Source organism: Passer montanus, unplaced genomic scaffold (genome assembly GCF_014805655.1).
Source record: "Passer montanus isolate IOZ18808 unplaced genomic scaffold, ASM1480565v1 scaffold132, whole genome shotgun sequence".
Classification (NCBI taxonomy): Eukaryota; Metazoa; Chordata; class Aves; order Passeriformes; family Passeridae; genus Passer; species Passer montanus.
This window is the reverse complement of record NW_024360055.1, coordinates 93,044-117,674: the sequence shown is the minus strand read 5'-3', so window position 1 is coordinate 117,674 and position 24,631 is coordinate 93,044. Positions and strand designations below refer to the sequence as shown.

The window sequence follows — 24,631 nt, the reverse complement described above, 5'->3', positions numbered from 1 at the left end:
TGGGTTATTAATGATATTTAATGATAACTGCTGGGCAGTGATTAGCTCTGTGGGTCAGGTGGCAGTGAATCAGCCCCTTTCCCCGGCAGCCCTGCAGGGTGTTCCTCTGGCGTGCTGCAGGCACCGTGATTGATCTCCACACCATGAGGTGTCTTGGCAGGAGCTGCCGATGCCTCGAGCGTGCACAAGTAGCAGGAATTTTTACTCAGGGAGCGAGCACTGCCTTCCCCCCTCCCCTCACCCCAGCCCTGCCTTCCCGGCCCTTCTGTCCCTCTCCCCGCTCCCTTTTCCCATCGGTCTCCAGCTCATCCCGGTGACACCTGGAGGAGGGAGGGAGCACAGCCCGTGCCAAGCTGCCCTTGGGGACAGCGGGAACACGAGGGATCCATTCCTCCACAGCAAATAACCCCCACAGCTCCCTTCTGGTGGCCAGTTCCCTTGGGGACATGTCCCTGTCCCATTCCTCATCCCATTCCGTGCTGATGTCCCTGCCCATCTCATCACCTGCAGCAGCCTGGCTGGGACCTGGCTCAAATCCCTCAAACCCTCTGGGAGGAGAGGAGAGGAGTCCAGGAGCCTGGAGAAGAAAGAGAGGAGATCAGGATACTGGAGAAGAGAGGAGTCCAGGAGCCTGGAGAGGAGATCAGGATCCTAAAGAAAAGAGATGTCCAGGAGCCTGGAGAGGAAATGAGATCAGGATCCTAGAGAAGAGAGATTAGGATTTTAGAGAAGAGAGGAGTCCAGGATCCTGTGGAGGAGAGGAGGTAAGGATCCTAGAGAAGAGAGGAATCCAGGATCCTGGAGAAGAGAGATCAGGAGCCTGGACATGAGAGATCAGAATCCTGGAGAAGAGAGATCAGGAGCCTAGAGAAGACAGATTAGAATTTTAGAGAAGAGAGGAGTCCAGGATCCTGGAGAAGAGAGACCAGGACTCTGAAGAAGCCCATCAGGGTTCTGGCCCCAGCTCAGCACAGTGGTGCTGCCGTGGGTTGGGCACGATGGCACCACGGGATGTGTCTCATCCCCTGCTCTGAGCTGCCTGTTCCCTGACCTGCCCGGGAGCTTTTCCAGCTTCAAACGCTGCTTCTCCCAAACCCTGGCAGCTCCCACGCCAGGAGATCCAGCAGCACCTCAGGGGTGGCTCCCGAGCTGCAGCTCCCGGCCGGCCCCTCCCGGCCCCTCCCTGCTCATCGCTGTCCCCCGCCGGGGGCATCAGAGGAACCTGTCAAACCCTGGGCCAGGTGTGGCTGCTGCCCGCGCCGTGCCTGCCAGTCTGATGGCAGATAGCGAGCTCCCGCACATCCCTGAGAGATCCCACCGGGAGCAGAATCCCGGGCAGGCAGCGGGGCTTCCCCTCTGTTCCCGGCACCTCCCGCACATCCCTGAGAGATCCCACCGGGAGCAGAATCCCGGGCAGACAGCGGGGCTTCCCCTCTGCTCCCATCCCTTTGAACCTGGGAGCGAGTCTCCGTCCCGCTGCCCAGCCCTCCCCGCAGGCCGGGGTCGGGCACAAAGCCCCCCATTGTCCAGGGCGGGGGCGGAGAGCCGGCCGGAGCTCGGAGGCCGGGCAGGCGCTGCCCACCGCCACAAAAGCATCTCCCGCTGCCCCCGGCCCTGGCAGCCGAGGGAGGGGGCCGGGGGGCCGTGAATGTGGGTTATTGTCACCCAGAGCACGGAGCGACCCGCAGCGGGGATCAAACGGCCCGGGCCGGAGCGGGGAGGGCTGGGGTGAGGGGGGACATCCAAAAAAGCTCTTCTCCCTCTTCAGATCTCCCCTTATCTCCCCAGGCTATCTCCTGGGCTTAGCCCGGGTGTACCTGCTCGCAATTACCTCCTCAAGCCAATCAGGCGCCGAGCACAGCCCTCGGTCCCCTTGACTGAGGTGATTTATAAATGACTCACTGCAGGCTGGAGCGCAGACCTCTGCACAGCTCCGGGCAGCACCTCCTGCCACATCTGCAGCCCCGCAGCAGCGGCCGCCCTCCCGAGGCGCAGGTAACTCCAACAATCGCTCTTTGTCCGGGTGGGCGTGGGGCATTTACACTCCGCTTGCACAGCCCCTGGCTGTGAGACGCACTGTTTGGAGAACTGGTACTTCTTTTAGTTCTCTTTTTATTTTTCTCCCTTTCCTTTTTCCCCTTTCTCTTTCCCCCCTTCTCTTTCCCCCCTTCTCTTTCTCCCCTTCTTTCGCCAAGGGGATTTACGGCGGCAGATTTACTCAGGAATTAGCAACACCAGCGATCCAGCAGCTTGATTTATTACGAAGAGAGAGGCTGCAAGAGCCAAATATGTGATTTAATTATTGCTAGAATAAATCCTGCCACCTTATCCTGCCTGGTTCCTGCTGAGATGTGTGGAGGGATTTGCCTGATACAGGACAGGCAACGCTGATAAGAAACACTGAGTTTCTGGACCGTTGTTATGACCAGAACTTTCTGTGCATGGCACTGTGGAAAGTGAGGATGCTGCAGCCCAAACTGGGTGTTGCACATCCCGGGATGGAGGGGAGGGATGTGGAGCCCGGAGCCTGCAGGCAGTGGTTGGGAAGCACTGGAATCCAGCCCAGGAAAGGGGATTTGGCTGTACAGAGCATCCTGTGCTCACAGCCAGGTGAGGAGGGAATCATAAAGCTGGGAATGAGGAGTGCTCCCAGACTGAGACCTGTCACACTGACAGGTGTGACCCCTGCAGGGGCTCCAGCTCCTCCCAGTGCCTTTCAAGGGATGTTTAGCTCAAATCTGGGCAGGCTCCTTCATATAAAATCAAGAGGAAATGTCCCCTCAGTCTTGCTCCGTGGTGGAAAACTGCAGGTCCTGCAGCTGGGATGCTTTCTGCTCTGCCCTGATAAAATTTGTCCACACCTTATTTGTAAGCAGGCTGAAACCTGGATCTGGGGACTGTCCTTCTTTCCCTCAGAGATAAGTCCCTGCAGTGACATTTGTCCTGGTCACGCAGTGTTTCTGCCCCGGGTCAGAGATTCCCGGCACAGAAATGCTCTCCCATCCTCCACCTCTGGGACAGGATGGACGGGGTGACCCCAGGGGTGTTTTTCCTTCTCTGAGCGGATCCACAGGGGAGGGAGCACGTGGAGGAGGGAGCTCTCAGCTGGCATCCCAGATCAGTGCTGGCAGGAGCTGCAGCAACGCTCCAAACTTTGTAATTCCTTCGGGTTTGCATTGCCCACCTGCTCTTCAAGGCTCTGTGTCAGAGAGCAGAGACTGTGGCACTGAGGGACAACAAAACCTCACTTCTTCTTCCTTTAAATGCCCTCTCCAGTTCCCTCCTGCCCATCCCAGCTGCCTTTCCCACGGGAAGGGGATGGAGACAGCACTTCCAGGACCTGGGCTGAGAGGCTGATGGGGTCAGGCACTGCCCTGCCACACTCAGCCAGGTCACAGCTCCAGGGGACAGCAGGGCAGGGAAGCTTTTGGGATGTCCATACAGACATACAGACTTTGGGATGGACATCCCAAAGCAGCAGCCCAGGCCGTGTGCCTGATGTCTCTCCCAGCCCAGCCCTTCCTCAGAGCTACGGGGCTGATGCAGCTCTGACAGCAACGAGAGCTGGGGTGGGGTTGGAACAAGTGGGTAAATCAAACAAATCCCAGGGAAAGTGGGTCCCACCTGGGCTTTGCTGCCCTGCTGTCAGTGCAGGGCAGATCCCCTGTGCCCACAGCGTTTGCTCCCTGACAGCAAAGCACAGGAGCCAAGCTGCTGAGTATAAACATTTCACTTAATAAACACCCTGTGAGCCAAACACTTTGGCTTCACCCTCAGGAGCTGGCAGATGCCTGCAGATTTTATTATTCTGGTTACCAGGCACAGAGCTAGTTTGGTTAGAAACTCGTGTGAAGTGGTACATCAAACATTGGCACCGGCCCAGCAGCAGCAGCACAAGAGCTCTGCCCGCTGCCTGCGCTGGGCTGGGTCACTCCCAGCCAGGAAAGGACCATCTGCCTCGTGGAAATCACCTTTGAGAACCCCAAATATTGCATCTGAACACAAAGGAAACGTTGGTTGAGTGCCTGCTGCTCCGTGGTGAAGGGGCAGGAGTGGGGGAATGGGCTGGGGGGCGAGGGGCAGCCCAGGGCAGTGGGGTGGGAGCTGGAGCTGGAGGGAAGCAGAGATGTCTCCTCCCAGCCCTGCCTGTGGCACGATCCATCCCCTGCCTGCCCAAGATCCATCAGAGCCCGTTAGCACCTCCTTGCACCCCCTGCTCCCTCTGGCTCTTATTCCACAGCCATCACGGTGGTTCCTCCTGGAAAACGGACTGGAACAGCAAAGTTTTGACTGAATTTTATGGGTTCTGGCATTTTGCCTTTTCTGAGGCATGGATATTTTTCATAACTGATTTATATGTTCTTCTGGTGTCTTCCTCTTCATTTCTAATGGGTAAAGGTTAAGAAGAGGTTAAACCCCAGGGACAAATGTGTGTGCCCAGAGCACGGCATCAGCCCCCTGAGTACAACCCCTGCTTCTTCCCCCTCCCCAGATTACTGGGAATGATTTTTTTCCCAAAATACTTGTGCCAGAAATGTGGGACTGTAGATGAGCCTTTATCACTGCCAGCTTTTCCTCCTGAGTCAGTTCAGGAGGTGATTTGTAGGTGAAGCCTGTGGCCATCCAGAGCCAAAGCAAAAACAAAACAAAATCAACAAAATCCTAAGTGTGAAAAAGAATTTGTACCCAAATGGCCGAGCTGAAGTCTCTGGGGTCCCTTGGTGGCCAGTTCCTGGTGTGGTCCCTCAGCTGGACTCGGTCCTGGCACATTCCCAGTGCCAGGAGGCTGCAGGGAGTGCCCGGGGAGCGCGGGGGCGGATCAGCCGGTGCCCGCTGCCAGGGGTGAATTATACAACATCTCCCGAAATACCTGAGCTGGGTGAGTGGCAGCAGGAACCTCCTTCTCCTCAGGCACAGGGGAGCGGGTGTGTGGCAGGAGGAGTGGGGAGAGTTCGGTCAGGGGGAGCACCTGGCGCTGCCACAGCTGGCACTGCCACATCTGGACTGCCACATATGGCACTGCCACAGCTGGCACTGCCACAGCTGGCACCAAGAGCGCAGCCCCCGTGCCACACAGGTCTCTGGTGGCTTTCCCTGCTGGCCCTGCAGGGTCTGGGCCCTTTCACCGTGCTGCCCCAGGGCTGCCGTGGCACCCGAAGGCGCCGGAGCAGGGGCACGGGAGTCAAGACCTTGTCCTGGTGTTGCAACCAAACCCTTGCACCTGTGCCTGTGCTCTCCCAGCAGACCAGGTCTGGGGGACAGGGGGGAGCTGCTTTTATGGCCCTTTCTTGGGCAATGGGGCCGGGAGGGGGTGTTTTGGACAGAGATTCACACGGGGCTGGGAAGAGGTTGGACCTCTGAACCCAATCCTGGAGCAAACAGCACAGCGGGCTGGGTGTGCCTTGTGCAAGGAGAAGGGGGATGGAGAGGGGCAGGCAGAGGAGGAAGTGTTATTGCAAGAGCACTGATTTTTAATCCCTAAAATTAAGAAGCAGCTGGTTGAATGGGACATGAGTTCATCTCCAGCACTGGGATCAGTTTGGGCCCTGGTATCACGCCTAAGGCAGGGATCAGATGGCTCTGCCACCAAATTTTGACTCATTCCTTGGACTGGAGCTCCTGTTCTGTGCCTACGTCAGCGCAGCAGCGTGGCTTTGTGCCAGTGGCTCCTATCAACACCAGCCAGGAACCTCAATGTGACTTTCCTCTTCCCAACAGCTATCACCAGCACGGGGGCAGCAGATAAGAGCTCAGTGAGCGTGTTTGCAGAATGAGCTCTGGGAGAAAAGGTCTGTGCCTGGCATGCACAGCCTGGCCTGGGCCTGGCAGGGCTGCCAGCAGCCAGGTCTGGACCAAGGGGACACTCATGACCTGCTGGGACAACGTTGGTCACCCACATCACGTTGCTGGAGCAGAGCAGCTCTGCTCTTGTGTGTTGTTTGCTCTGTCACATCCCGTTCGTGTACTCAGTTAAATCAAATCTTACATTTCTGAGCATCACCCACTGCAGGGACAGGCTGCCTGAAAACTTGTGAGCTCTTGGAGCTCTTCTCCCAGACCTTGTCCTTTATTTCCATGCTCAAACTGGAAGAGAGATCTTGAAAAACCTGGTCCCTGCAATGCAGCAGCTGTCTGGCACTCCGCTCTCCCCTCCACGCTCATGGAATTGCTCCGGGCTCCTGCCCCAGCTGCAGGGTTTAAACCAGCTCTGCAGCTTGCCTTGGGCTCATCCCACCAGCCCCAGCCCCAGCTGGCTTTGCCTTTTGTTCAAGGAGCGGCCACGCAGCTCCTCGTGCTCTTAATGCCCAAATCTCTGAGGTTTCAGCTGCTGTTTGATCTAGGGCAAGGCTGTGATAAGCCAAGTCAAGAACTTGACTCTGTCCGGGACGCTGACATCACGAGCCTGTTTGTTTAAGATGGAATTTAATCATGGGGATATTTTTCCCTCTATACCTGCTCTGTTGATTTTTTTTTTCCTGATTGCCAGCACTTTCACTCAGCAGGGGAATTTCATTAAAGAGCTGGGATTTAATTGGCTGCTTGGGTCTGTCTGGTGGCAGAAGGGATGGAGACCAGAGACACCACCAGGAACTGGGCTGGGATTATCAGCCCTCAGAAGCTGTTGTAGAGTCTGGACCTACAAAATATTCACCAAAGAGAACTGGAAATTCCGAGCAGAGCTGTGGGGCTGGGAGGAGGGCTGGGAACAGCCACAGGATCCTGGAAACGTGGGAAAACCACGACTGTTTATCAGGCAGGCTTTGGGCACTGGAAGAGCCCAGGGCTCGGTTTGTGCTGTTACCCAAAGGCAAAGCTTGTCCTTGCTCCTGGAGGGGAATCTCCGGGGGAAAGGAGCAGCAGGGATGCCCTGCAGAGGGCACTGGATCAGGCAGCTGGCACTGCAGGAAGAGGGACGGGTGTCCCCTTTGCTCCAGAGCCGTGGGCTGGGGTCCCTCCCGAGCCCCGAGGGTGCAGATCAGAGCTGGAATCACCGACACCCCACGGCCGGGGCAGTTTTACAGCAGTGCTCTTGATGGCCCCTGTGATCTCAAAAGGGTTGCTGACCTCCCTTTCTAGACCCATTAGCTGCTATTTGCATAATGATCCTGTTGACCTAAATTCTCCCCAAAGTTTCGGCTCCCTGCCTCATCCTTTCCTTCCTGCCCTGCTGTGCCACAATCCCCTGCTCTCCTCCGCTCCGAGGCATCAGCCAGGCTCTCACCATCCCTGGGGAAGGACGATTTGCTCATCCCGGCGTGCCCTGCCTTTCAGCATCGCCCAGAGAGGGGAGGGGAGGCTCTGGCACATCCAGATCACTCTGCAAACTCCCAGCAACCTGGATGTTGCTTCTCGGTGCATTCTCCTGCCTGAATCACCAGCTTCTCCCACCCCCTCTTCTCCTCCTGCGTTGGGCAATGACCCGCTTAGATACACACCAAAACACAAATAATTACCGAGATCCTCGGTTTATATCTGACCACTTCCTCCCTCCCCTCCCCTCCCAGCCCGGCCACCGTGATTCTCCCCTCTCCCCAGGCATCCCTGGGCACGGGAAAATCAGGGATGGCTGAAGTTCCTCATCCCTTTGGAGAGACCCAGATACCGGGCAGGACTGGTCTGCCGGGATGCTTTGGCATCTTCATCACTGCCATGAGCTAGCAACAGTTATCTCCCCGAGCATCACTTCCTAGAGGAAGCCGGGCACTCACCCACGGCCAGCGAGGATTGGGAAGGCTCTGGAATGCCGGGCAGGCTGGGCAGTGTGGCAGGAACACCTCGGGAGGGATCCAGCCCTCAGTCATCCCGCTGCCAGTATCAACCAGCCTGGCAAAGCCTTGCCAACGCCACCGGTGGTGAAACCGAGCCATGGGAAAGGTCAAGTGCCTCGCCCGAGGCTAGGAGGCACTCCCGGGGCCGGGATTAAACCCCTGCCCTCCTGCCAGGCGATCCAGGCCGGGCTCGGGTCCCTTGGCACGGCAGCGCTCATTAGCAGCGCTCATTAGCGGCGCTCATCAGCATCACCTCGGAAGGAAGAGCTGGGGAAGCTGCGGGCCGGGAGCAGCAGCAGCAGCCCCTGGAGCTGGGGAAGCCACTCCCAGGACCTGCCTCTCCACCACGGGGAAACTATTTAGGGTGGAGGAGCCCGGGGAGGGCTCCAGACGCTGGAGGTGTCCGCTCTGCTACAGCGCAGGTGGGGCCAACTCCAGCCACGTTCTTGGCTTTGCTCTTTCTATTTTTTAATTTTTTTTTTCTTTTTGTTTGGGTTTTATTTTTTTTTGGGAAAAAATCCAAACGATGCAGAGATGAGCCAGGCCAGGCCTCGCTATGCCATCGAACGCCCTGCCTACTCTGTCAGCCTCTTCGACGAGGAGTTTGAGAAGAAAACCAGAACTTACCCCGTCGGGGAGAAACTGAGAAACCTCTTCAGGTAACAGGGAGTGCTGTAGGACATAAACCAGATTTAGGCAGGAATTGGGCGGGTATAATTCAGACCTGGGAATACCTATCACATTTTTATCCCGGGGAAGCGTGGTCTTCAGGGGTTTGATGGATGAAGGGTATGGGAGAAATGCAAATTGGGCTGAAGAAAATGAAATTGGTGGCTCTTTTGTCAGCAGAACAGTTTGCACTGAGTGCATTTGGGATTTGGGGTCCCGTTTCCCAATGTTTTGGGTTTTTTTAATAGTGGAGAAAGCACAATTGGTGATGAAGGGACGTGTGGATTACTTTTTACTCTTTCCAGCTGTAAGCTGAAGCATTTCTCAGCTTTCTGATTGAAACCAACACCAGCCTAAAAGAAAGGCTTATAATTATGCAAACAAAGGTTAATAACCCTGCTGATCACTTTCTTGGAAATCTATCTCCACTCCTCAGAGAAAGGAAGGCAATAATAGAGGAAAGAGAGGGCTCAGAACCTGGTGAGGGAGAAAAGTTGAGACATTCCTGGGAAGATCCTTCCTTACTTCCAGCTCAATTTGCTTCCTCCCATCTTTAATTTTCAAATTCTTCATCACTCAAATTTGCTTTCATTTTTTGTCTCCCTTCTAGATGTTCAGCTTCCAGGTTCAAGCTCACCCTCTTCCGCCTGTTCCCCATCCTGGCGTGGCTCCCCAAGTACAAAATCAAGGATTACATCCTGCCTGATGTCCTGGGGGGGCTCAGTGCAGGGACAATCCAAGTGCCACAAGGTGAGCAGCGTCCCTCCCTGGGCGTCCAAGAGGGAATTACACTCTGCCAGCTTGCAGGTGATGCTGGTGCCCATTTGGGAGGGGTTTTGTGTTTTACTGATGTTCCCAAGCTCTCTCTCCAGCCTGGAGGTCTCTGTATTTCCCTGTGTGTCCCTCGTGTTTTGCAGGGATGGCATTCGCCCTCCTGGCCAACCTGCCTCCTGTCAACGGGCTCTACTCCTCCTTCTTCCCCCTGATCACCTACTTCTTCCTCGGGGGCATCCATCAGATGGTGCCAGGTGAGGAATTGCCTGCACAGGACAGTAAAATCCAGAGCTGGGACATTCACCCTGCCAGGGGTTTGTGGGGTGGCAGATCCTGATGTCACCCCCATGTCCCTGTGCCACCTCTTGCCATGGGGCTGGGGAGGTTCTGCTCAGGAGCCTTCCAGGACAGGGCTCTCCCCAGAGGGAGCTGCTGACCTCCCCGTGCTGCCTGCAGGGACTTTTGCTGTCATCAGCATTATCGTTGGCAACATCTGCAATGAGCTGGCCCCAGAGTCGGACTTCCAGTACTTCAACCACACCAGCAACGAGACCAGAGTGAACACCACGGCCCTGGAGGCAGCCAGGCTGGAGATCTCTGCCACCCTGGCCTGCCTGACAGCCATCATACAGGTGAGGGCTCCGCTGTGTCCCCGACCCACAGCGAGAGCCAGGCTTTCCCTGGAGCAGAGATGGTGGTGGCAGGTGCTCAAGGAGGCCCTGCTTCTGGGTGGATGATGGTTCAAAGTAGAGATTTTGGGGCATTTTTGGTCTTGGGGTGGAATTCTCCATGTGGACAACCCAAGAATGGCACTCTTAGCCCTGAATGTGGGTGGATGATGGCTCAAAATAGAGATTTTGGGGGATTTTTGGTTTGGGGTAGAGTTCTCCATGTGGACAACCCAAGAATGGCACTCTTAGGCCTGAGTGGGAGCAGATGATGGCTCAAAATAGAGATTTTTGGGCATTTTTGGTCTTGGGGTGGAATTCTCCATGTGGACAATCCAAGAATGGCACTCTTAGCCCTGAGTGTGGGTGGATGATGGTTCAAAGTAGAGATTTTGGGGCATTTTTGGTCTTGGGGTGGAATTCTCCATGTGGACAATCCATTAGCCCTGAGTGGGAGCAGATGATGGCTCAAAATAGAGATTTTTGGGCATTTTTGGTTTGGAGTGGAATTCTCCATGTGGACAACCCAAGAATGGCACTCTTAGCCCTGAGTGAGGTGGATGATGCCTCCAAGTAGAGATTTTTGGTCTTGGGATGGATTGTCTAGTGGACAACCCAAGAATGGCACTCAGCCCTGAGTGGGAGCAGATGATGGCTCAAAGTAGAGATTTTGGGGGATTTTTGGTCTTGGGGTGTAATTCTCTATGTGGACAACCCAAGAATGGCACTCTTAGCCATGAATGTGGTTGGATGATGCATCCAAGTAGAGAATTTTGGTCTTGGGGTGGAATTCTCCACGTGGACAATCCAAGAATGAATCTCTTAGCCATGAATGTGGTTGGATGATGCATCCAAGTAGAGATTTTTGGTCTTGGGGTGGAATTCTCTACGTGCACAACCCAAAAACAGCACTCTCAGCCCTGCTGTCCCCACCCCTGCTCCGGGACACCCCTGTGTGTGTGGGAGAGCTCTGTGTGAGGATCCCCCTGCCCCACACGGGGCTGTCACCGCTCTGACCCCGCTCCTCTGTCCCACCCTAGCTGTGCCTGGGCTTCCTGCAGTTTGGCTTCGTGGCCATCTACCTGTCAGAGTCCTTCATCAGGGGCTTCATGACGGCGGCGGGGCTGCAGATCCTCATCTCCGTGCTCAAGTACGTCTTCGGCTTGACAGTGCCGTCTTACACCGGGCCCTTAGCTATCGTCTACGTAAGTGGGGGCTCTGCACAGCCACCTTCCCCCCCAGCACGGCAGCACCTGCCTGGGAAACGGGGCCCAGGAGACCAGGGAAGGGTGTGGGGGGAAGGGGAATCCCTGCCCCAGCAGCACAGGTTGGATGTTAGGAAGAAGTTTTTAACAGAAAGGGTGATAAAGTTCTGGAATGTCTGCCTGGGGAGGTGGTGGAGTCATCATCCCTGGGTGTGTTTAAAAAAAAACCCTGGGTGCCAGGGTTTAGTTGAGGTGTTTGGGCTGGGTTGGACTCAATGATTTGAAGGTCTCTTCCAACCCAGTGGTTCTGTGAATTCTGTGTTCCCCAGCCAGCATTATCTGAGCCCTGCCTGTGGTTTTGGTGAGGAACAATGGAATGGGACTGGGATCTGGGTGGGATATGAGCTATGTTGCTTTGCAGCAGGAGTCTTGCAGAGCTGTCAGCAGCAGGAACATTTCCTCTGAGCAGGTTTGGCCATTCCAGGATTTCCTGTGTCTCCCATGGGTGCATCCCGTGCTGATGCAGCCAGAACTGCATTAATCACCAGCCCAGGGCTGGGGGCTGATCCCTCAGCAGAGGGTTTTGGCACTGCTCTCATCTCAGGGTGTTGACCGTGGTAACGAGTGCTGTCCGTTGTTCTGTCCATGCTGTCCAGAGTGTCTGGCTCTCCGTGACCCCTTCTCCTCTTCTCTCCCCTTCAGACATTCATTGACATTTGTAAAGGTCTGCCCCAAACCAACCTGGCCTCCCTGGTCTACGCCTTGGTCAGCGCTGTGCTCCTGATCGTCGTCAAGGAGCTCAACCTGAAGTACATGAAGAAGATCCGGATGCCCATCCCGATGGAGATCATCATCGTAAGTGACACCTGGGCTGTCCCTGCAGCCTCCCAGCCCCACCCAGCCCCGGGACACTGCTGATCCCAGCAGGGCCACCCTGCAGAGCATCTACACAGCGAGTGTGGCACAGCCCCCACTCGGTTTGGGGTCAGAGACTGGGCCAGCCCCATGCTCATCCCTGCGCTGCATCCTGGTGATGCTGAGGGAGAAGAAAAGAACCCCTGCTGGGACTGTCCTCGCCTTCCCCAGCCCAAACTTGGTGCTGGTTTTATTCTGCCAGCTCTGGGAGCGTGGCAGGGTTAATGCCCTGAGCCAGCCCAGCTCTTCCTGCTCACAGCTCTTTGTTGCTGTCCTTGCAGGTGATCGTGGCCACCGCAATCTCCGGCAGCTTCAACATGCCCGACAAGTACGGCATGCCAATAGTGGGGAAAATCAGCATGGGGTAAGAGCTTGTGCAGGTCTGATTCACCTTCCAGACAGTTTTCCTTCCTCCTCCTCCTCCAGCCTGGAAAACACCTCACTCTTCCCTGCAATCTGAGTCCCCTTCCAGGAGTGCCCCGTGACACAACCACCCCCATCCTCTGGAGTGTGGGCAGGCATTGTGTCACTCCTGAACCCTCCAGCTCCTCAGCCACCCCCCCAGCCCCCAAAAAAGAGCAGTCACAGCTTCTCACCTGTGCTCTGAGTGCAGGTTCCCAGAGCCCACCCTGCCCCTGGTGAGCAGGTGGAAGGACATGGTGGGCACGGCTTTCTCGCTTGCCATCGTGGGCTACGTGATCAACCTGGCCATGGGGAGGACCCTGGCAGCCAAGCATGGCTACGACGTGGACCCCAACCAGGTACTGCAGGGGCTGGGGCAGCCAGGGGCTGCTGCCTTTGCTCTCAGGCGTGAAGGGAAGACGTTCAGACGTGCTGGGCTCAGGGCAGACGTGCTGCTCCCGAGGAGGCTCCGTGGCTTTGTGCCATGTGGGGGGCAAAAGGACACGGCAGAGCCCCGTCCCGTGGGCTGGAGAGAGGCTGCAAGAGGGAAAGGAGCTTTAGGCTGGGCTCTCTGCCTTGCTCCCCCTCCAGGCTCAGGGTTTTGGCAGCTTGCTGAAGCACGGTGAGGTGCGTGCACTTCTCAGGGACCTGGATTCCTGGTGTGTCACCTAGATACTGTGAGAGGCAGGACATTAAATAATCCTCTTTTGTCATCCCTGGCACAGTGGCAGCTTTCAACAACAGCCACACATACCACATGGAGCCCTGCCCTGAGTGTGTCAACAGATGACAACGTGTTTATGTGGGATTGTGCTTCCAGGTTTCCCTGCTGCAGCAGGGCCTATCCCAGATCTTACTGGAAGGAAAGAGTCTGGGATGCACTGCAGGGAGCCCCGAGCCTGCCCTGGCCACATAAACCAGCCTCAGACCCCTGCCCTCTTGCCATGTGCCAGCAGGAAGGGCAGCTGTCCTTTCTGATGGGCACTCTCCACATCTCCACAGGAAATGCTGGCCCTGGGCTGCAGCAACTTCTTTGGATCCTTCTTCAAAATCCACGTGATCTGCTGTGCTCTCTCTGTCACCCTCGCCGTGGACGGGGCAGGAGCAAAATCCCAAGTTAGTTCCTCCTCCTCCTCCTCCTCTTCCTCCTCTTCCTCCTCCTCCTCTTCTCCTCCCACTCCCTCTGGATCACCAAGTGCTGTAGCTGCCACATGCAGCCCTGGACAAGTGTCATACACAAGTGCTTCAGGCTGCTGCTGTTAAAGCAGCATTTCCTCCCTCCCCGAGCCCATTTTGGTCCCTGATTTGGTTTTCTGGGTTGGGCACAAGGAGAGCTCCCAGTCTGCAGTCCCACTCTGGCTCCCTGGACTGGGCAGTGAGGGAAGTTTGGGGTTATCTGTGAGATCTGCAAACCCCTGCCTGTCTTCAGAGGCAAACATCCTCTCCCATAAAATGCTGCAGTGCCCAGTTGTGCCCCTGACTACACCCAGGGCAGCTCTGAGAAGCCCTGATGTTTGCAGAAGTGATTTTCGTTCCTCCTTGCAGGTGGCAAGTTTCTTTGTGGCTCTGGTGGTCATGGTGACAATGCTGTCCCTGGGAATCTACCTCGAGCCTCTTCCAAAGGTAACACAAACATCTGTGCGGGCAGAGCCATTGCAACACCCGCTCTCCACACCCAGACACGGGCACAGCCTCGCTCCAAAAACCCAAACAGCAGCACGGGACAGTTTGTTCCTGGCCCGGGGACCTGTCTGCACGGGCTGTCTGGAGTCACACAGTCACACAATCACACAATTCCAGGTTGATTTGGGCTGGAAGGGACCTTAAACTTCACCCCTGCCACGGGCAGTGACACCTTTCACTGTCCCAGGCTGCTCCAAGCTGGCCTTGGGCAGGGATGGGGCAGCCACAGCTTCTCTGAGCAAATGTAAATGGAAATTCTAGTGAAAGAATCATGCAAATGACCCTGCTCAGATCCAAGTGAGACCTTTGTGAGCATCACCCTTGGGATGGGGCTGGCCCAAGGCAGGCAGATGCTGCAGGAAAGCATCCACTGCCAAACGTGTGCTGAGACCATTCCCTCCCTCCACAGTCCGTGCTGGGAGCCCTCATCGCTGTGAACCTGAAAAACTCCCTCAAGCAGCTGGCTGACCCCTTCTACCTGTGGAAGAAGAGCAAGCTGGACTGTGTGAGTGCCTGGGCTGGCAGGAGCATCACGTGGCCAGGGCTGGACGAGCAGGACAGACCCCAAAAAGCCTTTTGTGGGGTTTAGGGGTTGTGAGTCCCTTGCAGGAGGTGGGGTTGGCTCTCTTGGCGAGATGGTGCTGCCTGTCCTGCCCAGCTGAGCACGCTGCTGCTCAGAGCACATATCAGAGAGGCCTGAACTCTTACCTGCTGTGTTTAAATGCCAATCAAGTGCGGAGCCTGTTTGCCCAGAACTAGCCAAACCGGCCCTGCTCAATATCTGGGAGTCATGACTTAAAAACTCACACAATGGCCCTCCAGGGTGAGGAGAGCCCTTCGCAGTGATAAGGACTCCAGGCACTGGTTGATGTATAAACCCAGGCAGGGGGTGGCGGGGGAGTGGGAACGGAATTTGGAAATGTCTGACATAAAAAGACAGTGTTTGAACAGGACTCCCACGGCTGAGTGCCGTGTGTGGACACGGAGCCAATATCCTGTCAGGGCCCAACAAACCCCCTTATCGGGGCAATCAGGAGGCCGGGAAGAGCTTTCCCAAAATCCTGCTCAAACAAGTGCTGGAGAAGAGCTGGGTTATCAATTTGGGCACATCTCTGAACGGGTTCTGCTGCTGTGGGGTGACAGGGGAGGTCTGTGGGCTCTGGCAGCTCACCAGAGCACAGAGGGACCCCACAGGCTTCAGAGACCCCAAAAGGGCTTCAGAGGCTTCAGAGACCCCAAAAGGGCAGAGCCCTGAGCGTGGACTGAGTGGAGATGGATGGTGCTGCCTGAGGAACATCCTGGCAGATGCCAATGGAGTGAACGGGATTCTCTTGACCTTAATCTCCTTGGAATTTGAACTAGATTCAGTGTCCTGGCCCAAAATGGGGAGCACCATTCCTGGGTGAGGTCAGAGCATTGGTGCTCATCGCCTTAATGCTGGTCGTGCTTCAGGACAGCTAATTCCAGCTAATTCTAATGATGGATGGAGGGATGGATGGATGGATGGATGGATGGAGGGATGGAGGGATGGATGGATGGATGGATGGATGGATGGATGGATGGATGGATGGATGGATGGATGGATGGAAGCTTTTCCTTTCCATTTATGCACCAAATGAATACAAATTAAGATATTGAAGTCATCAAAGTTGCCCTTATTCATCCAAGGTCAAAGTCAGCTAATTCCAGCTAATTCTAATGATGGATGGATGGATGGATGGATGGATGGATGGATGGATGGATGGATGGATGGATCCATTTATGCACAAAATGCATATAAATTAAGATACTGAAGTCATCAAAGTTACCCTTATTCATCCAAGGTCAAAGTCGGTTTTTATTCATTTTGAGGATGGGATTAAAAAAGCTGATAATGATTTTCAGAGGGGGTGTTTAAATGCAGGGCAGGACTGATCTCATCTGGAGCGAGATGCTTGAGTGCTAACACATAAAAATGACAAATGGCAGAGCTCTGAGCTGGAGTGGAGCACCTTTTGGTCTCCTCTGTCACACCTGGCCATCGAATCCTCTCTGTGTTCAGGCCATTTCCAGCAGGTGCTCAGGCAGTTTTCAGAGAGATATTTCTGATTTTTTCTGAACTGCTCTGGCTGACAGCAGGAGCTGCTCAGGGCTGGAGCAGGGAGCAGCAGATGGTGGGGTCTGCAGGAGCCCCTTCCTGACGAGCCAGGCTGATCCTTTTTGGGTGGAATGAGTGGAGCAGGAGCTCGAGCAGCCGTGGAGAAATGCCCTGGAAAGAAACTGGGGCTCCTGGCAAACTTCCCAGCAAGGACAGTTCACTCTAAAACATGCAGCAACTGCAGCACTAGAACAGCTGCAGAATTCAGGGTTTGGCCTATTCATGTTGAGCTGGGAGGGTTTGAGAGCCCAGGATAGCAGCACAGCGCCATTTTTGCCATCCATTTTCCCACCCATTTTTCCCATCCACTTTCCCATCCCCTTTTTCCAACCATTTTTCCCATCCACTTTTCCATCCCCTTTTTTCATGCCGTTTTGCCATCCATTTTTTCCACCCATTTTTCCACCCATTTTTCTCATCCATTTTCCCATCCAATTTTCCCCTCCATTTTCCCATCTATTTTTCCCATCCATTTTTCCCACCCATTTTTCCCACCTATTTTTCCCATCAACTTTTCCCATCCACCTTTCCATCCCCCTTTTCCCACCATTTTCCCATCAACTTTTCCATCCCCTTTTTTCATCCCGTTTTTCCACCCATTTTTCCACCCATTTTTTCCACCCATTTTTCCACCCGTTCTTCTCATCCATTTTCCCCCCTCCATTTTCCCCCCTCCATTTTCCCCACACTTTTCCCCATCTATTTCCCATCCACTTTTCCCACCCATTTTCCCACCCTTTTTCCCATCCACTTTCCCCCTCCATTTTCCCACACTTTTCCCCATCTATTTCCCATCCACTTTTCCCACCCATTTTCCCACCCTTATTCCCACCTATTTCCCATTCATTTTCCCATCCATTTCCCACCCCTTTCCCATCATCTCCCTCCGTGGCTCAGCTCTTCTCTCCCTTCTCTCCCTGCAGCTGGTCTGGCTCGTGAGTTTCCTCTCCGCGTTCTTCCTGAGCCTCCCCTACGGCGTGGCGGTGGGCGTGGGCTTCTCCGTGCTCGTCGTGGTTTTCCACACCCAGTTGTGAGTACCTCGTGGCCCCCCAGGAGCACGGGAGATGTGCCAGGGGCAGAAGGAGGGACAGGTGATTTTTTAGGAGCGACCTCTGGCCCGCGGAACGCGCGGCAGGAGCCCCGGGGAGTGCAGGTGTCCCGGCCGGAATGTGCAAACAGGAATGGCAGGCGCCAGTTCACTGCCTGCCCACCCTTTTCCCCATCTATTTCCCATCCACTTTTCCCACCCATTTTCCCACCCTTATTCCCACCTATTTCCCATTCATTTTCCCATCCATTTCCTATCCCTTTCCCATCATCTCCCTCCGTGTCCCCGTGGTTCAGCTCTTCTCTCCCTTCTCTCCCTGCAGCTGGTCTGGCTCGTGAGTTTCCTCTCCGCGTTCTTCCTGAGCCTCCCCTACGGCGTGGCGGTGGGCGTGGGCTTCTCCGTGCTCGTCGTGGTTTTCCACACCCAGTTGTGAGTACCTCGTGGCCCCCCAGGAGCACGGGAGATGTGCCAGGGGCAGAAGGAGGGACAGGTGATTTTTTAGGAGCGACCTCTGGCCCGCGGAACGCGCGGCAGGAGCCCCGGGGAGTGCAGGTGTCCCGGCCGGAATGTGCAAACAGGAATGGCAGGCGCCAGTTCACTGCCTGCATTCCCGCTCCCGTGCACATCCCGGGGCAAGGGGAAGCCTCAAGGGGTTTGCTTCACCCCACACAGTTCCCAGCTCACAAAAAGAGCGAGTCCTGTCTGCGTGCAGGGCCCTGTCGTGAGGTCTTCTCACCACTTTTAATCCCTCAAAGACCTTTTTTAATATTTCCCAGTCTGGCACCTCAAAATACTGGCTCTTTTTTTTTGCCCTGTAGACTGCAGGGGTGAAATGTTAGAGTTTTCACAAAGCAAATGTTCAAATCCTGGGATGGAATGTGAAGCAGAAGCAGTTTTCTTTCCCCTAATGCTGATCCCTTCTTTTCTGCAGCCGCAACGGCTCTGCCCTGGGCCAGGTGACTTCCACTGACATCTACAAGAACCCCAAAACCTACAACAAGGTGAGCTTCAGACAGAACCCCCTCAGAGAAAGTGCTGTTCTTTGCCACTGGTGCCCAGGCTTGCTCTGAGCTCCTGTCTCTGGTGCAGGTCCATGAAGTGAATGGGATTAAAATCATCACCTACTGCTCGCCGCTGTATTTCGCCAACTCGGAGATATTCCGGGAGAAAATTATAGCCAAGGTGAGCAATTCCTCCACAAATCCCTGCCTGAAGCCAGTCCCAAACCACCTTGCTCTCTCCTGTGTTGCTACACAGGGGTAATTAAGCTGTGGGTGATCATGGACAGTGGTCACATCCACTCTCTACTCCTCAATCCTCCTCTCCCTGATCCTCAGGGCCGTTTGCAGAGCTCATTTTAGAGGTTGTGCCCAAATCCTGCCAGGTTCCTTCTCCAAGCTCTGCCAAAACAGGGGCATCCTGCTATTCCAAGTCTCTCCCTGCATGTGCAGGTTCCCCAAGCTCCAGGAGATGTTTGGATGCCATCAGGATCACCCACTCCAGGCTGGGAAATGCCAGGGAAGGAACAGCAGCTCCTGACTCTTGGAACAGACTTTAAAAGGAAAAAAATTCTCTTTCCCACAGACAGGGGTGGATCCTGGCAAGGTGTACTTGGCCAGGAGGAAATTTGTGAAAAAGCAGGGGAAGGGCACAGCACAACCGCCAGCAAAGCTCCCAAAATTCCTGCTGAAGGAGAACAAGGTAACTCAGCTCCTGAGCTCCCAAAAAGGTCTCTCTGTCCATGAGTACAACCTCAAGTCTCCATCAGACGGCTCCTCTTGACATGGGATTTCCTGCACTGTTTTCCTGGCCACATTTCCCACCTCTCATCCCCTTTCCTCCCCACCTCCGCCTCCATTCCTCCCCAAACCTGAAGGTGCAGGAGAGCTGGGAATGGCTGGGAAGCTGGCATGAGAACATGGGGAGCAATCTGCAGAAACCAGGCAACTCTGGCCTCTTTCTCTGGGGCTGTGCCAGCAGTGCAGCCCCAAGGTGCCCTTTCAAAGCCCATTTCTCAGTCACCTCAGCCCCATTTGCTTTGCAATGCTGAGCAGTTTTGAAATAAATGAATCATGCAAATTATCCTGATTAATTCCAGCCCCAAGGGACAGCCAGGCTGGAGTTAGTCCAGATTAAAACCCTTCCTATCAGTGGGTAGAGGTGCAGTCACCTGGCAGCACCCCACCTGTGCCCTGCCCTGACTCTGCACCTCTGCTCTGCCACAGACCTTGTCTTTGCAAGAGCTGCAGAAGGACTTTGAGAGCGCCTCTCCAACAGACACCAACAACAACCAGACCACTGCCAACGGTGCCAGCATCTCCTACGTCACATTCCGCCCTGCTGCCCCTGGGGCTGGGCCAGGGCAGAGCCCTGGGGAGCTGGGCAGCAGCAGCACCCTGCAGGGCAGCACCCTCAGCGTCCTGCCCACGGCAGAGCCCGACCCTGTGCTGACAGCACCGCCCTACCTCAGCTTGCACACCATCATCCTGGACATGAGCGGGGTGTGCTTCGTGGATCTGATGGGCACAAAGGCGCTGAGCAAGGTGGGTGCTGTGCTGCCAGCACAGCTGGGCAGCAGGGACCTTCTGCTCTCTCACACAAAGGTGTTTAGGTGCCTCAAATCACAGAATTCACAGAATCACTGGGTTGGAAGACCACTCAAAGATCATCGAGTCCAGCCCAGCCCCAACATGAGTCTCCTTTTCTCCAGGCTGAGCACCCCCAGCCCCCTCAGCGATTCCTCACAGGCCTTGTGTTCCACTTGTGTGGCTTCTCCTCTTCTGCATCTCTGATTTTCTCCTTCAGCCCCAGCGCTGATAAAAGTCTTTATGCATAAACACGAAGCTGGAGCAGCAGTGTTTTTAATCCTCTCTCTCCCATCTCATCCCTTCCAGTTGTGTTCCAGTTACCAGAAGATTGGGATCAAAGTGTTCTTGGCAAACGTGCATGGTAAGCATCCCCAAGGAACACATTTCCATGGGATCTTCCCCTGTTTCTGAGCTCTAACAAATAGCAGATCCTTTTCTGTTCTTTATTCAAACTGTGACATGTCAGTCCTTAGCTGGACCAGGGCAGAACAGATTAAAGGAGAAAACAGAAGAAAGGAAAGAGAATCACAGTTTTCTGTGTGTGAAATCAGTGCTTTCATTTGGGAAGTGATAAAGCTGGGACATCTCCACACTCAGCATGCAGGAAAACAGATCCCCATACTCATTTCTGCTGCAAACCTGCTTCTTCTGAGCCTTGCCTTAGCTCAGAGGACCCCAGCAGCCCCACACACCTCCAGAATTCCTCCTGTGCTCTCCTCCTCGTTCAGCTGTCTCCTTTCTCCAGCCCAGGTGTACGATGACATCAGCACAGGGGGAGTGTTTGAGGAAGGAGGCCTGGACAGAAGTCACATCTTCCTGACCATCCACGACGCTGTTTTGTTTGCACTGGCCAGCATCAGGGAATTTGTCCACCCGCCCATCTTGGAAGAGGTAAATTTGCTCCCCAGCCCACGGGATTCTCCTCTTTGGCTTCCAGGCTGTGTCAGCACAATGGAAAAATCACAAATTGCTACTGCACCTAAAGAAGCTTCATGTTTATCTCGAGTGGTAAAGGCCTAAAACCAGCAAAGTATTTAATATTCTAGCTATTGTGTACAGGCCCAGCAGCTTGTGGTGGAATGGATTTCCATGGGAATTCAGAAGTGTCAATGGTTTACACAAACCCCTGGCTGAGAGATGAGTGCTGTGCCAGCCTGGAGGAACCAGAAGAGCTGTTCCAGCACTGTGCCCTCAGTTTGGTGCTGGTTGGAACAGGCAAAGGCAGAATTTGGCCCCCAGTGATGAAGAAATGAAGGCAAAGCTCGTGCAGCTGGAATAGCCCTGGAACCCACGAGTGCTCCATTGGTGGGAGGAGAACAGGAGGAATTCCAAGGCAGGAATGTGGCCCGTGCTGGTGGCACAGTGTCAGACAGGCTCTGTCCCCAAACAGGGGTTGGTTTTTCGTGTGCCAGCTGGAGTTGGCACCAGTAGCACCTTTATCTCCCCAGGAGGAGTTAAGGTATCTCCTATCAAGCCAGGGCGATAGGCAAACGCAGATAAACCCCTGGAGCAGGACTCCTCCTGTGCCCCTTCTCCTGGGCATTGCCTTTAGAGCATGGGTCACCTTTTAGGCCTGGCTTAGTCACTGTTTTCACTCCTTTTGACCTTGCACTCTGCTAATTTGTGCACTCAACTCTTCCCTGCACAGAGGCCAACCCAAACAGAGCTCTCCATCTATGACGAGTCTGTGGACGAGGGCAGTGCAGAGTACAGGAACCTGGAGGAGGTGAGTTGGAGTGCCAGGGGTCACTGCAGCCGTGGGTATGAGGCAGAAATTGGGACTTCTGATTGGGATTGGTTAGATGGGAAATCATCTGGAAGTAACAGCAGTGCTTCGGAAAGTTAATTGCAAAGAGAATATTAAATCCCTGTCTTGAGGAGCTCTGGAAGGCACCTGGATGAGGGGCAGGTAGGTCCCCCCACAGAGGAGTCCTTCAGTCATTCTGGGCCACACAGCTCAGGTTCAGCCTGACTTGTGGTCTGCACACACTGGGAGGGAACTCAGAGAACCAGGCTTGGTTCACACCCAAAAGAGGAGTCATCAGTGAAGACTTTCAGCACAGGTTTTGTGAATGCTGCAGTGATTTTCACCCAGATGTGGGCCTTGGGAGGAGCTCCCCTCCTGGGCTGCCCTTCCCCGTGCTGTCCATGCCCATCTGGAAGCATGGAGAAGGGCTGGAGCTCCTGGGGGTGTTTGTGTGACAATGACACCGAGCTGTGTCACTCTGGCACCAGCCCTGACCCTGCTCATCCTCTGTGCAGAGGAGTCCTTCAATCATTCTGGGCCACACAGCTCAGGTTCAGCCTGACTTGTGGTCTGCACACACTGGGGGGGAACTCAGAGAACCAGGTTTGGTTCATGCCCAAAAGAAAAGTTATCAGAGAAGAATTTCAGCACAGGTTTTGTGAATGCTGCAGTGATTTTCACCCAGATGTGGGCCTTGGGGGGAGCTCCCCTCCAGGGCTGCCCTTCCCCGTGCTGTCCATGTCCAGCTGGAAGCATGGAGAAGGGCTGGAGCTCCTGGGGGTGTTTGTGTGACAATGACACCGAGCTGTGTCACCAGCCCTGACCCTGCTCATCCTCTGTGCCCTTTAGGAGATGTTTGGGAGCATGTTCCACTCAGAGACCCAGACAGCTCTGTGAGCACAGCGAGCACCGGGCAAACCCTGCAGAGGAGACTCCTCTCTCCCACCCCTCCATGGAGAGCTGTGCTTCTGCCTGGGGACACGACGGGTTTGCAACGAGGCCATCACCCTCCAGAGCTGCCAGACCCTCCCTCCTCCCTGCTCTGCTCGTGGCACTCTGAGCAGGCAGAGCCAGCTGGGGCAGCAGGAGCTCAGGAGATGCCATCTCGTGGATTCTCAGCTGCAGGCAGGGGTCTGAGCTCAGGGGATGCTCAGCCACCCTCTGTCCCTCACCATCCTCTGCCCAGCTGGAATTGCATCGCCTGGCCATCCTGCTCCTCGCCTTTCCCCCTTCCCTGTTTCCCCACGAAGTGAAACCCCTTTCAGGGCTCGCTTCAGGAGGTGTGGCAGGGCAGCTCTGCCAGCTGCTGCTGCTCTCTGATGTGCACTGACCCGGGGGCTGGACTGCAGCCCCCCAATCTCCCTGCGTGTCTCTGCAGCCTCTGCCTCCCCTCTTCTGTGCCCCAGCATCCCAAAAATCACTGCCTGGGACTACTGCTGTATTTCGGACACCCCAAAGACCTCAGGACTCTCTCAGCAGGGCTAAATTCTGAAATACATCTATTTTTTCTTACTAATAGGACAGGTGTGTGCTCAGAAATAAGAATTATGTACACATTGTCCTGCCTGCCCAGTGGGTTGAGTACATGAAAACAGATTCTATTTTTAAAAGCTGTTTCTATTTTAATACTCTAAAATGCTACAAATATAAGCAAGCTTTAGTGTATGGTTTTGAAGGACACAGACGTTGTTGAGCTGATTGCTGAAGGCTTCCTGGGGCTTCCCTGCAGCTCCCAGATGTCTCATTTTTAAGGAAAATAGAGCTTTCTGAACCATCCTTGCTAGACAGTCACTGAAGGGAAGAACAGCAGCAGCCTGCCAGTTTGGTTTTATGTCACATCTCAATAACCAAGTCACCACTTCTCTACCTCAATTTCTGATTATGTGGTGCAGGAGAGTAATAAAACCAAAGGAGGGCAGAAAACCCCACTAGCTGATGGTTATGACTTATTTTAGTCTGAGACAACAGTGGTTTCTCCAGAAATCTCCATGTATAGCTTGTTTTACAAGGTAAAAGCAAGAGATTAAGCCTCTTAAATGATCTTTGAGGGTGATTCCTCATGGCCTTTTGTACTGCCTGAGTACTCCTTTTAAAAAGTTATAATTTTGAAAGAAAGGCAACAAAGAAATTGGTGCAGAGCAACAAGAAACTGTCCTGATCAATATTTCTGGGTCTCTGAGGTGGCATCACATTAAAAGAGGGAAGTTCCAGTTCCCAGCTCTACACTGAGAATTCTTTACAGGAGTTTGCTTTCCCAGCCTGGAGTCTGACAGGCCAAATGAAGGAATCCAAATGCAGAGGCATAAACCAGATTGTATTTCCTGAACTTCTTACAAGAAATGGGGTGGGATGTCACGAGCAATGGCTCGGAAAGAGCAGCAGTGGCTCGCCTGCAAATCATGACCCAGGGAGAAGGAAATCCCATTTCTGTAGCCAAATTCTGGGTCAGTTCTGGCAATAAATGCAACACCAGCAGGTAAATGCCACTGCTGGAGGCACAATGTGGCCAAAGTCATAATTCCCAAGTGCCTGGGCAGAGAATTAGGGGAGCTCAAAGTCATATTGGTGAAATATTTTCACTTCCAGTAAAATATTCCCATCATTGCTCTTAAGTAAGTAACAGTGAAGTTGATATGTTTTGGCTCTGAAGCCTTACTTGGTAAATGCATGATGTGTAACCAGCTCAGAAATGTTTGTAATTTATTTAATTTAATGTTTGTTTTGTTCTTTCTTTTTTTTTTTTTTTTTGATAATAAAGAATGTGTGAACAATCATTGTCCTCTTCTGCTGACTCAGGAGCAGGATTACCATGGCTGTTCCCATCTGGGCTTTGGCATCCTGGGACAGTTTGTGCCATGGGAAGCTGGGATAAATCTTCACATTCCATTCAGAACAGCTGTAAAGAAGGGAATGAGGAGTGTGTTGTTGTGCTCGCTGGTGGAACCAAGGAAAGAAGTGACATATTTTGAAAAGCAGGTGGATTTAAAGTCTGTCAGGAGTGGGGCTGCACAACAGAGACTCCCTGG

At 54.2% G+C, this 24,631-nt stretch overlaps 1 protein-coding gene across 1 annotated transcript; it reads left to right on the top strand.

The window, feature by feature from the left end:
- The first annotated feature begins 1,909 nt into the window (after positions 1-1,909).
- On the top strand, positions 1,910-23,747 carry SLC26A9 (solute carrier family 26 member 9). The gene is made up of 21 exons (XM_039699428.1): positions 1,910-1,995; positions 8,302-8,428; positions 9,049-9,188; positions 9,356-9,466; positions 9,669-9,844; positions 10,921-11,085; positions 11,788-11,940; positions 12,282-12,364; positions 12,614-12,761; positions 13,405-13,518; positions 13,948-14,025; positions 14,495-14,590; positions 17,146-17,252; positions 18,202-18,271; positions 18,360-18,452; positions 18,855-18,971; positions 19,496-19,813; positions 20,165-20,219; positions 20,604-20,749; positions 21,507-21,584; positions 22,455-23,747. The coding sequence occupies exons 2-21, from the start codon at positions 8,304-8,306 to the stop codon at positions 22,500-22,502; spliced, it is 2,421 nt and encodes an 806-aa protein (XP_039555362.1). The 5' UTR covers positions 1,910-1,995; positions 8,302-8,303; the 3' UTR covers positions 22,503-23,747.
- The last annotated feature ends 884 nt before the right edge of the window (positions 23,748-24,631 follow it).